Source organism: Pezoporus occidentalis, unplaced genomic scaffold (assembly GCF_034315485.1).
Source record: "Pezoporus occidentalis ecotype Australia unplaced genomic scaffold, CSIRO_AGI_Poc_V1 ctg64, whole genome shotgun sequence".
Classification (NCBI taxonomy): Eukaryota; Metazoa; Chordata; class Aves; order Psittaciformes; family Psittacidae; genus Pezoporus; species Pezoporus occidentalis.
In genome coordinates, this window is record NW_026915987.1 from 2,908,655 (window position 1) to 2,922,383 (window position 13,729).

The 13,729-nt window shown below is 53.9% G+C and overlaps 2 protein-coding genes across 2 annotated transcripts in view; both read right to left on the reverse strand.

The window, feature by feature from the left end:
• The window catches only part of LOC134174936 (collagen alpha-1(I) chain-like), an 82,183-nt gene extending 72,415 nt beyond the window's left edge, over positions 1-9,768 (reverse strand). The window contains exon 1 of the mRNA XM_062640321.1: positions 9,630-9,768. Within this exon, the coding sequence (XP_062496305.1) occupies positions 9,630-9,726 (97 nt within the window). The 5' untranslated portion in view covers positions 9,727-9,768. The remainder of the gene's footprint in view (positions 1-9,629) is intronic.
• Positions 9,769-10,940: 1,172 nt separating this feature from the next.
• Positions 10,941-13,729, reverse strand: part of CACNA1B (calcium voltage-gated channel subunit alpha1 B) — a 297,873-nt gene continuing 295,084 nt past the window's right edge. The window contains exon 47 of the mRNA XM_062640317.1: positions 10,941-11,424. Coding sequence (XP_062496301.1) covers positions 11,323-11,424 — 102 coding nt within the window. The 3' untranslated portion in view covers positions 10,941-11,322. The remainder of the gene's footprint in view (positions 11,425-13,729) is intronic.

Here is a 13,729-nt window from a genome sequence, read left to right on the forward strand (position 1 = left end):
CCATAGAATTCCTGCTAAATCTTGGGATCCTCACCACAGACAGCCCTGTAGCTGTGTTCAAACCTGATAGAGAATCCATGGGGAAAACATCAGAGAGGCACCGTGGATGGAGGCAAGGGCAGGAGATCCCAAGTGGGGTAGGACAGAGGCCACCTGGTCAAAGAGTGCTCTTTAACTCACTCCAACTCTATAAAGAGTGTGTACCCACTGGTTTTCTCTCTTTATCCCTCTTTATTTGCAGCTCCCTTTAAACTCCACACCCTGCATCCTTTAGCCACTGGCCAGGACAAGGAAGGCCAAATCATTACCTGCCTGCTTCTCCTATTTCTCCAAATCCCAATGGAAATACTGAAGTGTATCAACTTAGTGTACATCCGTGTTCTGCAAGTGGGGAAGCATCTCTGGGTAATGCTAGTGGTGAGGATAGTGAGGATACTCAGATTTAATGACTAAAAGTTAAATAACTTCCTTTAGGGTTTTTTTTTTCCTTTAAGAAGTTAGAAACTGTGATTTGAATGATTTCCATAGACCACAAATCATTAAGAAAAAGATAAATTTGCCTTCTTTTACACTCTGGTGCAAGCAACAAAAATCAGTATTTCCTTGGGCTAAATCTGTTTGACCTGTGCCCAACCCCTGTACTTTGCCCACAGCAGCTTTAAGAGGGGATGAACTCTGCAGAGCTGCACTATGGAGCCATGAAACACAACCAGGGACACCAGGTGTGGTAGCAGCAGGTCCCATCCCCAGTGCTGGGTCCCCACTGCTGAGCTGAGCTCTCAAGTGAACATAAATGCAAGTTATGGGATCCTTAGATCTGGATACGAGGCTCAGTGGACACACCACAATTCACAGCACCTGGGAATGGGCTCACATCCCATGGGAACTTGCTTCAGCCTCACTCGACGTCTCTGCTCTCGGCAGCAGCATCTCCTGCCTGCATGCTTTGGTGGCAGGAAGGTTACTGTGCCGTTGAGTGGCAAATTCCCAGCCGCTGGGAAAAGCACCCACAGGAATCCCCCAGCGTGGTGCTGTGAGAGTCCCATGAGCTCCAATGGTGAGATTTTCCTACATAACGTTTTCCCTTAGAAAAAGAAGTAGCTTTTCCATGGGGAAAGCAGAAACAGAGTATTTCTGCAGGCCAGTTCAACCCCAGGAAAACCAGTTCCTGCCCTCTCTTCAGGGGCTGTTTTGCCCTGCTCTGATTCTCCCTCCCTGTCCCAGTCAAGCAGGGGAGTAAGGAAGAAAGCAGGATCCTTAATCCTGGGATCTAATGCAGCTCCACAAGATGACGGTCCACACCGAGCTCCCTCCAAATGAAATATGATGGTCCATTTCCATTCATTCAAACTGTTTCACTTGGGAAGAATGTTAGAATTCCTTCTCTTTTTTTTAATCCAGAATACCTCAGTGAGCTGCTGGGCTATTTTAAACATCCCTGGTTTAGTTTGGTTTGGTTTGGTTTATTTACCAGCAGGTTTTCTCTGCTCTGAGCCAAGTCAGATGGGTCAGGGGTATTCCAGGGTCTGGTTGTCAAGGCAAGGGCATCTCCCCCAGGCTGGGATTCCTCAGGTTCACTGGAGCTTGTGGAGCATCAGGGGCTGGTGCCAGGCAGGGAGGGCTGGCCCCAGCTGCCCCAAAGAATGAGCTTTGAAAGACTGCTGCAGCTGCTTGCAGAAGATGCTTCATAGAATCCCAGCCTGGTTTGGGGTGGAAGGGACCTTAAAGCTCCTCCAGCTCCAACCCCTGCCACGGGCAGGGACACCTTCCACTAGAGCAGCTTGCTCCAAGCCCCTGTGTCCAACCTGGCCTTGAACACTGCCAGGGATGGGGCAGCCACAGCTTCTCTGGGCACCCTGTGCCAGCGCCTCAGCACCCTCACAGGGAAGAGCTTCTGCCTAAGATCCAACCTGAACTTCCCCTGTTTCAGTCTGAACCCATCACCCCTTGTCCTATCACTGCAGTCCCTGATGCAGTCCCTCTCTTGCATCCTTGTAGCCCCCTTCAGACACTGGAAGCTGCTCTGATGTCTCCATGCAGCTTCTCTTCTCCAGGTTGAACAGCCCCAGTGTTCTCACCTTGTCCAGAAAAGAAATCCTCCTCATCACAGCAGATCCCGATGCTCATTCCTGCAGAGCTGCTGCAACCCATCCACAAATCCATTGCAGCAAATCCAATGGAACAGACTGGTGACCGCAGGGCAAGGGGCTGCTGCATCCCCCCAGCCAGCACCAAGGCCATGGGGCACCCTTGTCCCCACCAGGAAGGGGATCAGCACAGTGTGACCTGAGGTGGCCTTTAACCTCACGTGAACTACACTGGTGAGAGGGACGGGGACCCAGGCAAAGTTCCATGTGGATAATTAGTGCTGCACTAATTGCCGTCACTGTGGGACAGAGCCCCACTGTTAAGGTTGAGGTGCCCTAAACAGAAGCTGGGTTTTGCCACTGCGTTGCTCTTTTGAGTTCCTGGAGCAGGAAAGGCTGGGGAGGAGGATGCTGAAGTCTGAGAGAGGTTTTATTCCTAACGGATGGCCACAAGTGAACAAAGCTGCTCAGCTCTGGCACAGCGGCTGCAGGTTGAATAAAGCCTTTGCACAATGCAGGAACAGTGGGGGCAAGGAATCCCTTTGCCAGCAGCTGGAAACTAGGATGTGCTTCCCTCTGCCAGTGTCACCATGTGCCCCCAGGGAAGCACAGCCCACAGCAGCACCAGGTCCCACGGGGCCTCGGCTCACTGCTACACCCCACAGCACAGGCAAGGATGCTCAGCCTCTTGCTGAGCTCTCTCATGCCCACTGTGTGATGTGAAGGAGGGGACAGAGCCAGCCTTGCCAGCCTGGTTTGCTTAAATATGGGGTGCAAAGCACCAAAGAGTAATTTAAATGTTGCTGTGTGATGGGCTGGGGTAAAGCGCCATCTGCTCTCCATCAAAGGAATGATGTTTCTGTGCTCACATCTGCTCCCAAATCACTGATGGGACTGACAGAGAGCTCCTTCCCCCACCTGCCTTGGCAAGAGCTGCACCACCGGCATCCCTGCATCCCTCCCAGACTGCTGCATCCCCATGCCCTGCAGAGCCAAGTCTCAACCCTGGACCCAGCTGGGAGCACAAGGACCAACCCCTCAGTGTTCAACAGTCCCCACAAGCTGCCCACCACCTCTCCAAAGGGGCTCCTCTGCTTTCCTTCCCAAACAAGCCTCAAACTAAACCAAACCCCAGAGGAGTGGATGATCCGGTATGTCACAGTGATGGGGAAAGTGGGCTCCTCTCCTCAGAGGCTGAGCCATAACCATTCACAGCTACCGGTAGTGGTATCACAGCCAGCATCTCTTGCCCACAACAGGCTTAACACCAGCCCCACGATGACTGCAGGGCTTGTGAGAGTGAAGATGGATGTCATGTGTGTGCATGTATATATAGCACATCCTGAACTGACACCAAGAGCTCTGGCTTCCTCTGCAGGGGTGGAATGATGCTACGTCAGCCCCCGCAGCGCAGCCGGGACCTCAACCAGGAGCAGATGGTGACTCCTCCTGCAAGGAATTAGGAGGCTTTGGGGAGCCTGCCCCAAGGTAAGCGGTGGGAAGAGCCACCCCGAGCTGCTTCTGGCATCTAACCCTGTGTCTACCCCCATGGACCCCTCCACCTCACTGAAGGCAAACCTCAATCCAGCTTAGTTTGGGCTTGAGCAGTGTGTGGGCACAAGGCTTTGCAGCAAGGCTTCTGTCAGTATTTCCATGGGACAGGCACTGGTTTAGGTGTAACAGCACACAGCTCAGTTCAAACTGCATTTCAATGCAGGTGTGATGGATGTACCATGCAGCTCAGCTCCCTCATAGGCGCATGTGATTGCAAGCCTGCAGCATATCCACTAGATACCTCTCTAGAAAAATCTTCCCCTAAGGAATGCACTTATTCACCCTTGAAACCCTTTTCCCAGACATTAGAATTTAAATGTGATGGTTTCCACCTATTACAGACAAAAACCCCGAGGTGCAAACAGCACCCGCATCCCTGGCTGCAGGGCAGGAAGGAGCACTTGAGTCCTTGCCTGCTCTGCACAGTGGCACATACGGGGACAAGGGCTGCTGAGCACCACAGCTAGCCCAGGGAAGGATCCAGACCTGCTGGCACAGACAGTGGGCACTTAAGGAATCAACAGGGAGAGAAAGATGTTAGGAAATGAGGCTCGGTACGGCCCATTGCCCATGGGAAGGTTTAGGATTTTCCAGCTTGGTCTAATCAGGAAGGATTCCTCATGGGGGTGCTGCCAGGATTCAGGTCTGTGCTCCAGCTTATGGGAATACAAATGACAAATGGGGAGAAGGACCTGGGGGTGCTGGGTGAGGAGCAGCTCCCCATGACCCAGCTTCAGTGAGCGCTTGAGCCCAGAACCCCCCCATGTGCTGGGCTGCACCCCCAGAGCGTGAGCAGCAGCTCAGGGAGGGGATCCTGCCCCTCTGCTGTGCTCTGGGGAGACCCCCCCTGAGTCCTGATCCAGCTCTGGGGCAGCAGCACAAGAGGGACGTGGAGCTGTTGGAGTGAGGCCAGAGGAGGCCATGGAGATGCTGCGAGGGCTGGAGCAGCTCTGCTCTGGAGCCAGGCTGAGAGAGCTGGGCTGGGGCAGCCTGGAGAAGAGAAGGCTCCTGAAGGGGAGACCTGAGAGCAGCTCCAGTGCCTGAAGGGGCTGCAGGAAAGCTGGAGAGGGGCTTGGGACAAGGGATGTAGGGACAGGCCAAGGGGAATGGCTTTAACCTGCCAGAGGGGAGACTGAGATGAGCTCTTAGGCAGAAGCTCTTCCCTGTGAGGGTGCTGAGGCGCTGGCACAGGGTGCCCAGAGAAGCTGTGGCTGCCCCATCCCTGGCAGTGTTCAAGGGCAGGTTGGACACAGGGGCTTGGAGCAAGCTGCTCTAGTGGAAGGTGTCCCTGCCCGTGGCAGGGGTTGGGGCTGGAGGAGCTTTAAGGTCCCTTCCAGCACAAACCAGGCTGGGATTCCATTACCCCCCATTTGGCCATCTCCCACATCCATCTCCCAGCCCCCTGTGGATGGACCCAAAGCACAACAATCCCAGGCTGATTCTCCCCTCCATCCTCTGGTGCACAAAACCTCGGTTAAGAGGAGCACATGAAAGCCATCTGTGATAAAAGCTCCATTGTACAGATACACTGGTGGGCTCTGTCTGGGGGTCCTGTGACTCCTGCAAGCCCCAAACCTTCAGTAGTTCATTCTCTTGCCTTCATAGGGGCAAAGACCCACAGGGCAAGGCTGCACAGACACTCTCTGTGATGGGGACAAAGGCAGTGACCCCTGTATTTATCCCAATTTGTAATGCACAATTTAGGGTTGGGGGGGGAGGGAAGAAGGATAGGGGAGGAGGGGGAAAGAATAATACCATATAACTGCCTAATTGAGTAATTAGTAATGTGTCTGCACTGGAGGGTCTAATGGAGATGACAGGAAGAGTCCAAATCTGGTATTTCTGGATTTTTAAGCAATTTGCCTTGAAATGAGTGACTATTACCATACTTTTGTAAGCTTTATATACACACACATGCACACACATGAATGTGAGCTCTATCCCATAAAACATATGCTACTGTAAACACAAAACCAGCACTAACATCACCATTTATGTCTGATTTTTAGCTATCGACATGGGGTTAGATGCTGAGTTCACCAAGTCCATATATACATCTTAATGACAAGCACACCCTAGCATGAGCCATCAGACTTGAGGAGCCTTGTGGCACAGCTCCACATGTCCCAGCACCAGACCTCCAGGAGGAGCCCACTCTTAGCGAGCCTAGAGCAAGAAATGCCGTGTGCAGGAGCCAAGCGTTGTGTTTTCAGATGCTTCCCTTAATTAAGCAGGTTTTAATTGGGCCACTCGAAGCTTTAATTACTGGCACATTGTTCGTGCACATTCATTTGTGGGTCACATTCCCAGACAGGGGGGGTCTGGGTTGCTTTGGGGAAGTTTGTGTTGTGCAGGGCCGGGTTGCAGTTATTCACTTTATGGGGGGAATATCCAGGTCCTGGAAGCCCCAAAGCCATTGGATTCCTGCTACACCAAGGAGGTTTCCCACTTTCCGCTCCTTCTTAACCCTGGAATGGTGCTGGGAGCTCAGCAAAGCTCTGGAGACACCAACTTTGTGCACACTGGTGCTGGCACTTCATGGGACACGGAAAGGGGATGCCCAGGGTCTGCCTGCTCTATGGAAGGTGTCCCTGCCCGTGACTGGGGGTTGGAATGGGGTGAGCTTTAAGGTCCCTTCCGGCCCAAACCAGGCTGTGGTTCTGTGGGTCAGAAAGGGCTCATGTAAGCCCACAGCAACCCAAATTCGTAGAGAACTGGTGCCAGTGGCACCTTTCCCCATCCATCACAGACACACAGCACCGCAAGGGGCTCACCCAGGGATTGTTACAGCTCAAGCCATGAGAAATAGGTGCAAATTCAATAATGCAGCCTTGGGAAGAGGCCACCCCACACGTTCCAGCTTACACCCAGCTTACACAGTGGCAGTGACCACGGGGAGCTCAGCTCCCACCCTTGGCCTTAGACCACCCCTAAAAATCAGGCTCTCCATCATTTCCAGCTGCTGCTCTGGGTAATGTGTGGATTCTGGCTCAATCGAGGGATGCGATTCAATGCTAACACCTTTCGCTTTAAGGGCATGGGTGTGCTCGGAGGGAGCAGAGCTCACAGAGTACAGCACACCAGGAATCCCCATTCCCAGCATGCTGGAGCCAATTCCCACACATTCCTGGCACTCCAGCCCTCCCGTGGTCATCAGTGAGCAGTCTTTGGTAACAGCTACAAACCCAACCAACACGACAGCCCAGCTCCCTCTGGATGGATTCACCTCCTGCTTTTACAACCCAAAGCCCCCTCTGGGGTTTATGAGCTTAGAAACTGCGCTCTCCCAAGCCTGAGCCTTGCAAACCGCTCTTCCAACCTGACACAAGGCAGAAGATTGAGTCACCCCCATGACAGCATCATCGCAGACATCATAGAATCATCACAGCCTGGTTTGTGTTGGAAGGGACCTTAAAGCTCCTCCAGCTCCAACCCCTGCCACGGGCAGGGACCCCTTCCACTAGAGCAGCTTGCTCCAAGCCCCTGTGTCCAACCTGGCCTTGAACACTTAATGCCAAGTATTTGCTATCCCAACCCAAGCAAAGAACCAGGAGGCATCAACAACTGAATCCTGACTGAGCTGGAGTGAGGGAAAGAAGATTTGGACCCTAATTTCCTAATGGATCCATCTAAGAAATGGATCCTTTGTTTATTTCCAGCCCTAAGGTGCCACAAACCCCCCCCACCGTGCCCTGTGCAGGTCAATGTGCAACCTCAGCAAGGTCTCAGCAGCTTTAAACACCAGCTCCCACCTCAGGTCATCCTCTGCTCCCCTCTGGCACTCCCTCACTTGGCCCAGGCTCAGCAGCAAAGCCCCTGATCAGCCACAGGTCACTGGTCCAGCTTGAGAGCCAAGCCCAGCTGCGGGATCAGGAAGCCCAACCAGCTGTGCAATCAACTGCCCCTCACTCCCCATCCCTCTCCTTGATATTGATGGCATAACAAGACTGAATCTTACTCCCTAGAACTGGCCCCAACAAGCAAAACTTGATGATCCTTTACAAAATTGAGCTTGTGAAATCAATCACCACTGCTGTTATGTTTTGTGAATGCTCCATCCCTGGCAGTGCTCGAAGCCAGGTTGGACAGAGCTTTGGGTGCCATGGTTTAATGTGAGGTGTCCCTGCCCATGGCAGGGGGTTGGAACTGGGTGATCTTAAGGTCCTTTCCAACCCTAATTATTCTATGGTTCTATGATTCTATGGCAGCTGAGCTTCACAGGCTTGCTCAGAGCAGAACTGCACCATCAGTAGGGACTGGCTGAAGAACAAGAGCTGCAACCCCCAGTAACTGCTTTGTTTTAAGCCAAAGCCTGATAAAGCCACGTTTTTGGAGGCCATGCCCCATTCACCAGCAGCATCTACAATAAAGCCTGAAAACCTGCCTGAACTCATGGCCTTTGCCAGCCTGGGCAGCAGCGATCAGAGGGTAAAGTCAGATACCAGGATGATGCTCAGTCAAATCCTCCTCAGGGCTGCTCCATGACCCAAAGGATATAAGAACACGTAACAGGCACGAAGCTTCCTCATGGTGGTAGAGCCAATGGATACCTCCAGCTCTTCCCTTCCCTGCTGTACCTGGCTGCAGACACCCCTCTCTGCCCTCTCCCTTCTGGCCCATACAGCCCAGCACCCTCACTGGAGTTAGCATTCCCAAACTCCTCAGTTCAACCCCAATCTTATACCTTATCCCCACTTGGGTTTTGTGCCAGATTCAGCCCCTGGAATGCAATTCCCAGCTCAGTTTCCCAGGCTGTGAACTGTTTCCAAGCCAAGGCTCAAGTGGTGTTAAGCTCTACTGAGATAAATCAGTGCTTTCCCTCTCAGACACACATTCCCACCGATGCAGCTCTATTGAGGCTTCCAGCACACTCAAACACACATGGTTTGGGACAGGAGTTTGCACAGAAGCATGGGGCCACCTCCTTGGATGCGTTAGCACAAGGTAAATGCAGTAATGAATGTCTTAGAAACAATGCTTCTTTCAAAACAAGCATCCCTTTTTATAGTCACTTTATTATTCACTGTCCCCCACACAGCCCATCTCTTCCCAGTGAGAAGTCCCAGCCCGTACACCACACTTTGGCAGCTTTGGTTGGGGTTTCATGAGCAAACCAGTCCTGAGCCCTATTTTACTGCATGAGGGGCCTGGGCCCCACTGTGTCCATCCCAGGAGGGAGCTGCCCAGGGGCTTCTGCACCGGTCAGGAAGGGACTTGGCAATCCCAAGAGTATCAAGACAAGTTTCAGAGCAAATCTGAGGACATCCACGCAGTGACCAGCAGCAGAGGGACATGGAGAGGTGCTGCGGTGCCCCGGCACAAGGACAACTCCAGCTGTGGTGCATGCAAGCCCATTATCACAGAATCACAGAACCAACAAGGTTGGAAAAGCCCTTTAAGCTCATCCAGTCCAACCGTACCCCGCACTGCCAAGGCCACCACTAACCCATGGCACTGAGGCCTCGTCTCCACGCTGTGTGAACACTTGCAGGGACGGTGACTGCAGCCCTGCCCTGGGCAGCCTGTTCCAATGCCTGAGCACCCTCTGGGGCAGGAATTGTTCCTCAGCTCCATCTAAACCTGCCCTGGTGCAGCTTGAGGCCGTTTCCTCTTGTCCCATCACTTGTTATTTAGACGAGACCAGCCACCTCCTGTCTCCATAACGTTATATTACCCATCAGAGAGCCCAAGCGCAAGTCCCAACAAGTCCGGCTGCTCCTCTCCCGCATGGAGAGAGCCCCCGCGCCCTTGCCCACATGGAGCCCCCCCCAAAGAGCCCTTCCTTCCCTATCGGACCCCCGCTCCCCTCGCAGGGTCCCGGCAGCCTGCTGGGGGGAGATGCCCCTCACCGGTGCGGGGGATGCAGCTTTTCCTCCCTCCCAGCACACACGTGGCCGCCCCCCGCACCGAGGGACCGCTGTCCCCAGCATCCCGACCCCTCTTCCCCCACGGGTCCCCCCCCCATCGGTGCGGCGGTGCCGTCCCTACCTGCGTGCAGCCCGGAGCCCGGCTCGGGGGGCTCCAGCCCCGCGGGGCACAGCGGGAGGGCGCAGAGCAGCGCCAGCGCCAGCGCCCCGCAGCGCATCGTGCGCCCGGCGCCGGCCCCACCGCATCCCGGCCCGGCCCCGCTGCCACCGCCTCCGCGCCCGCCCCGCTCCGCCCCGGCCCGCCCGCGCCGCGGGGACCCCCGCACCCTGCTGGGGATGGGGAGCACCCCTTGCCCCCGCCCCTTCCCCAGGCTCCTGCGGGACCAGCGCTGCAGGGGTTAATGCGCCTTCCCATCACCCCAGTCAGACGCGCTGCAGGGCTTGGAGCGGGGCTCCCCCCTATTCCCCTCCCCAGCGGGGCTGTACGGGTTAATACAGACACACACGGACACACACCGCTTGTATCCGGTGCTGCAGCACGGATTTCGGCCCCCCCCCGCCATGTGCTGGTTTGGCCTCCATAGGAAGAACATCCCACTCCCCAAATTAAAGTTGGTGTAATTTTTTGGGGGGGTGTTTCCCCCTCCGAAGCTGTGCCCCAGGGATGTGGTACAGGGGAGGTGGGAGCAGGGGGTGCCTGATGCTGCCCCCACTGAGTGATGGGGTAATGGCAGCCTCACACATTTTGGATGACGTGAAGGACCCCAGTTCGCTGTTAGAGCTGTATTGGCCTCCTGGGTTTAACCCCCGCTGCCCTTGCCCTGAGCCAGGGCCAGTTCACCCCCTTCTTGTCATTGCATGGGTTACATCGCACCTCAGCCAGGTCCTGCCCAGCTCTCCCACCACTGCAGCCTCCTCTGGAGCACCCAGCATCCCAGACAGGAGCCCCAGCAGTGAGTTTCTCCACTCACCATCCCAGACAGCCCCTCACCAGTGCTGCCCCATAGCAGACCCTGCTCTCTGCTACACTCTCAGCTCTGTGGTGTCACCAGTGTCACAGACCCTGTCACCGTGGCCACAAGCAGCAGGCAGGCTCAGTCCCTGTCTGTGCTGGTATTTTCTTTGCAGCAATCACCCTAAGACCCCCATAACTATGGGCAGCTTCAACGAGGGGCAGCCAGACATGCCTGTGGGTGAATACCCCCTGGCTGCCACTTTGCTCAGCCAACACCACTCCATGCAGTGGGAAATGAGGCTTCTGAAGGTCCTGTCTTGAACGCCTTGATTCTGGGGAGCTGTGAGCCCAGCAGGGTGCAAAACTTGCGACTCACCCCTCTCTGCCCATTTCCAGGCCCTTCGTTCCCCTGCCACGCACTGACTCCTTGCCAAGGAAATGAAGGTCAGAGACACTGGAGTCATTTGCTTTGTCTTGAGGCCTTTATTTGTCGACAACAGGGGGTTGGCTTTTCCTTTCCCAGGTGTTGCTGAATCCCATTGACTTCCACAGTGGTGACCTCCAGTCCCAGCAGCGCATCTCCGGTCGCATCTGTGGGCTTCGTCCTGCTGCAGGATGCTCAATTGCTGTCCTTTCACAGACCACAAGCTGCAGGAGGAGGCTTTTTAGGTGGGTCACCTGCAGAACGAAGTCTTTTAAACACTCTTCACTCCATGAGGAAGAAACACCCCCCCCCCCGCCCCGTGGCAAAGGCATTCATTTATTGTGTCACAGTCCTGTTGGCTCAGCTCAGCAGCATCTTTCTGAACACGTTGAATCCAGTAACACCACCACATCCACTGCCCTCCTCAGCCTCTTCCTACACCCCTGTGGGTATTCCAGACTCCGGTGCAGGAGCTGCTGGACAAGGACCGCGCCTCCTCCTCTTCCTCTGCTTGTGCCATGAGGGCCTGAGGAAAGGCTGCCAGAGACAGAGAAATAATAAAACCAGACACAGACAAAGCCAGGGCTGGGATATTCTGTTTCAGAGCAATGACACAAAGTGGAGATGGGGATAAAATGAATAAATTATGGTTACTGATACTGTTTGCTTTGAATTGACACAGCTCTGCTCCATCAGCACGTCCCAGGCTTCCTCCGTGGGTGAAGGGCTCTATTCCGGTGTTCCCATCGGTTCCCTTGGGAGCTGCTTTGCTCAGCCCTCCCTTCCCAAACAGCCCTGGCAGCTCCTTCGTGCCGTTACCCACCTCAGACTTCACCCCACAAGTATTTGCACAGCCTCATCGGGGCCACCCTTCTGCACCAGAGCTCCTCACAGCTACCCCCACATGAGCCCCCACCTCTCATCAGCTCTCTTCCTGCACCTTGCCTTTGAGTTCTCTCCAATGAACCGAGGTGTCTGCTACTGAGATGCCCTCCTGGGAGCCTGTGGGTGTAGCAAAACCACATGGCAGTGATTGAAAACAGAATAACCTACAGGAGCTCAGGATACCTTGTCCTTCCTTCTGCACTCGCTTGCTGGGTGACCTGGGCAATGCAGTCCCCGTGAAGGGGGCTGTTTGCTTTTTAAACCACATGAAGGCGCAAAACTTGCCTCTTCTGCAAAACATGCTGAGGGGCAGCGTTGAGGCTCATTATTATGGCCAGGTGCTTTCTGATACGGTGCTTTCTGCAGCCCCAAATAGCAGGAGATTGACTCAGGGCTGACCAGGGATGAATTCATCACCTTGGAGGAGTCTCCGAGCATCGCCTGCAAATGTGGCTGGAATAGGGAATCAGGCAGATGACGCTGGGTTTTCATGCTCCAGGGAGTACAAAAGGTACCCGAGCACCTTGAGCTCCAGTGTGCTCAGTGTCTCACCCTGGGTTTGCTGCATCGTAGGACAAACATTGCAGGGAATGACCCTGCAAGGGGAGATGAATCAGCCTTTTCCCATTGTTTTGTTTCCCTGTGAAGTCCGAAAAGCCTGAAAATGCTACCCCCTAATGGTAAAACATGGCGTGGGGGTGCTGTCCTTGGGAGCATCGATCCAGATTTTATCCATAGGGCTGGGAGTGGAGGGAAGGGAGGCAAGGTGCTAGCAAGGTGCGCCCCTGAGGGAAAGGGACAGCTGCTCACAGCAGCTTGGCGTGAGGAACTTTGCACTGGTCATGAGAACCAGTTATATACTAAAATAAAGCCACTTTGTGGAGTTCAGCTGCGCTTAAACTGGAGTGAAGCACAACCGGGTGGTTCAGTTCCAGTGTCTTTGATGTGGGAGATGCTTTGAGTCTGGATCCCTCCTGCTCCTTCCCCCCAGGATCCCTTCCAGGCTCTCCCTGGAGAAGCCGATGGGCACATTGATGCCTTGCTCTTGTGGACCAATAGAATAAAACTGAAATAAGGAGAAAGCAAGAAAAAACAAAGGCAAAAGCTGCCAAAAGGCTTTTAGGATTTGAAAACACATTCAGGGTTGTAAACTGGGTTTGGAGGTCCTCTGTGATACATGTCTGGAGGGGAGAGACTGCTCATCTCATCCTCCAGGCAGATTCCAGCTCCCCAGATGGTTGATTGGATGCCGTGGGGGTCTCTGCTGAAGTCGGGACACACACTGATTCTCAAATCTTGTGCTGCTTTTCAAGCCTGCCCTTCTCCACTGCTCAGACACATTCAGAAATGTCCACTTCTCTTGTTTGGGATACCTCAAAACTCTAATAAAAGCCCTATTCTTCTCCCCAGTGCTGCACTGGCATCGCACCCCAGAAACCCAAACCCTGCACTACAGACCAGACTACAAGGCAAGGGAAGTTCTGCTGCAAACTTGATTGATCTCAAGCAAAACCATTTTCTTCCTGTGTTACTTCCTGATGATCAGGAAGTGAAGGACCTTTTCCTTGCATTTCACACGATACCTGAAGCTCAGGTGGGACCTCGGGTGGTCCCATTACAGAAAAGATGCGTCAAGAGAGAAGAAGAAGAGCTGAATGCTGCAGTAGACCTTGTGCTTTGAAGAGTACTGAAAAATGCAGCAGTGTGATGGTTCTCCCTTCAACAGGGCTCTACAGTTGCCATTCATTTTCCTCAGTACCTTTCCAAGAGTCTTTGGCATTCAAGGACATTGAAGTGTCTCACCAGCAGACCCTGATGAAGAAGGTACACACAGTGGATTTTCATGCTCCTTGTAAGGAATGAGTGTGGTTCTCCAGTTATCCAAAGAAATTAAAAGTTCCTTCCTTTTGTACCAGCAGCCCTTGGTTTTTTCTTGGAACCCCAGCCTGGTTTGTGT